This window comes from Atta colombica, unplaced genomic scaffold (genome assembly GCF_001594045.1).
Source record: "Atta colombica isolate Treedump-2 unplaced genomic scaffold, Acol1.0 scaffold30, whole genome shotgun sequence".
Lineage (NCBI taxonomy): Eukaryota > Metazoa > Arthropoda > Insecta > Hymenoptera > Formicidae > Atta > Atta colombica.
The window spans coordinates 1025403-1027788 of record NW_017259404.1 but is presented as its reverse complement, the minus strand read 5'-3'; the positions used below and the strand labels follow the sequence as shown (position 1 = coordinate 1027788).

The 2386-nt window shown below is 28.0% G+C and overlaps 2 protein-coding genes across 3 annotated transcripts in view; one reads left to right on the top strand and one right to left on the bottom strand.

The window, feature by feature from the left end:
- The window catches only part of LOC108690217, a 2547-nt gene extending 865 nt beyond the window's left edge, over positions 1–1682 (bottom strand). Inside the window, exons 1-2 of one of the 2 annotated variants that reach the window (XM_018197400.1) lie at positions 1617–1682; positions 791–1187 (exon numbers count right to left, since the gene is read on the bottom strand). In XM_018197400.1, the coding sequence (XP_018052889.1) occupies positions 791–1149 (359 nt within the window). In that variant the 5' untranslated portion in view covers positions 1150–1187; positions 1617–1682. Of the gene's footprint in view, positions 1–790; positions 1188–1509; positions 1578–1616 lie in introns of those variants that run through there. The other variant, XM_018197401.1, reaches the window with a different exon arrangement.
- Positions 1683–1807: 125 nt separating this feature from the next.
- Positions 1808–2386, top strand: part of LOC108690235 (mitotic-spindle organizing protein 1-like) — a 1341-nt gene continuing 762 nt past the window's right edge. The window contains exon 1 of the mRNA XM_018197423.1: positions 1808–1971. The gene's annotated coding sequence lies outside the window, so the exon portion shown is untranslated. The remainder of the gene's footprint in view (positions 1972–2386) is intronic.

Sequence of the window (2386 nt, the reverse complement as noted above, 5' to 3'; positions counted from 1 at the left end):
TATATATATATAACTATTTTAAATATATACAGAGTACTTTACAGTAAATGAAACAAAATTTAAGGATTGATTCTAGATGATAAAAAAATAAGATAAAAATGGAGAAAAACAAAATTGCAAATTCTTCATTTTTTAATCATAAAAGTTCAAATATTGAAATATATGTAAAAAGTACCTCAAACACATATTTAGGCAATTAAAAACTTTGTACTGAAATTTTATTATTCTTGATTTTGTAATATTCTGAATGTTTAAATATGCATATAAAAGTGCCTAATAATGTAAATGTTTAAATATTTATAATTAAAAAACAGTCAAATTCGCGCGTATAATTTTGATATTCTTAATTTCATCTTATTTTAATATTATTTTAATATGTGGGAAAAAGTTCGTAGCGTTTTTTTAATGCTATCTAACGGGAAAAACGCCACGAACTTTTTCCTATACCTAATATTTAGATTTGCACTCTTTAAATTTTGCCCTATCTCTGTTGCTAAATACTTTGTATATATACATACATTAAATCAATAAAATCATATATTAGCAGAATAATAGAACTAATAAAATTAAATGTGTAAATAACAGAAGAATATTTTTGATCTCAGAAGATCATTGATATGAGCGATATAATATTGCTAAGTAAATTTTACATACAAAGAAACAAACCACTTTTAATTAATATGATATAAAATTTTCACACATTTATAATAAAATAGTATTAACATACAATTTATATATAGTGCAATAACATTCTAAAATAAAAAGAGAGGTGATGCTCTCTATATCATACCTAAAATCACATTCTGTCTCCTTCTGATGAGGCAATGAATGCTGCTCGTACAATGAGATGAATAACAATGCCATAGGTACATTATATTCGGATTCCTCAAACAAATTACTACGTAACCAACCAATTATCGAAGGTTTGTTTTTAAGGAAAGTCTGTGTCAATTCGAGCGCTGAATCCATTTTAGATTGGCGTTCGTCCATAGATGTACCCAAAATGCTATTAAAAGGAAGATTCTGTCCGTGTTTAAAGAGATCATTCAATACTGTAATGGCGTTCTCTTTGCTACCGAAAGGAAGCTTGTCTTCGTTCTTTTTACTATTGTTATTACTTTCATTATTGTCATCTTCATTTTTCTCCATTTTAATGATTGCTCCGTTAATAAACGATTTCTGTCATACTGCAGAAATACAAAAGCATAATTTGAAATTAACATGAGACTAAATTGATCTTAAAAATGAGAACTACCTTGAAAAAAATGTTCAGATTGTATCAGCAAATTTCTTATATCAATCAGACAAACAAATTCTTATATCAATCAGAATTCTGGTTATCTCGACAAAAATGTTTGGTAGATTTAGATACTATGAGTATCTGGATTTATATCTTTCTGATTGAATTTGAGAATTCTAATTAAGACTTTTTCCAGTGCATGAATGCCAAGATTAGGTTAGGATTTTTTTCACGAGTTTTAGAGTTTTTTTCTCAAATTTGCAACGTACTTTTTAAAAGACAAATGCGAAAAATGTGTACTTTAGCTTTATCTATTAATTATCATGCAACTGATGCGTCACAATCATAATTATAAGATTTCTTCAATAACATATACCTTACTCCGACCACAAATTGTTGTCATGTCACATAGTGAAATTGGCAACAACTGGCAGCAGTTTCGGCCATTCCGAATAATTTAGTAAAAAATGATAAAAATCATACAGTAGCCAATCATCTTCCATTATATGTTTAAAGGTTGGCTGCCATGTGACATATAATATTATTATTATTCCCCAGGCCCATCTGTGTGCGCCGCACAAAGAAGCCAATGTTGTGTTTACTTATGTTTTTACATCGCGATTTTTGCATATTTCTACAAACTTCAGCCTTCAGCTTCTGGGAACGAGACGATCCCTTTTTTTCAACGGATGTTTGTGATCTCCTGTCATAAAACTGTCCAACTTCAACGAGTGAGTATTTGAAACGCGAGGGAAAGAGACAGAGAATGTCTTGTTTAAATAGGTAAACAGTTTTTAGTTGTAAAGAAATACTGAGAAATTAATCTCCGATTCACGTTAGAGGTTATTTTTTTTCATTTATTCAATTATAAGGAAACTTTGTTAGTAGATGTTTGTTTTCTCTCAGAATTATAAAATAGCTTGTCTCAAATAGTGTGTCTTATTTTTGAAACATTGATCCTTGCATAGTTGCAATTCGGACAAAGAGTAGAGTTGATTTTACTAATAATTGAGATGTTCCTGAAAATATATTCTTAAATTTGACAATCTAAAAAAGTTATATATAATATATAAACTTTTTAAATATTTGTAATACTAATAATTAGGTAAATACATATACAATTTTTTACATAATTATATTAATATC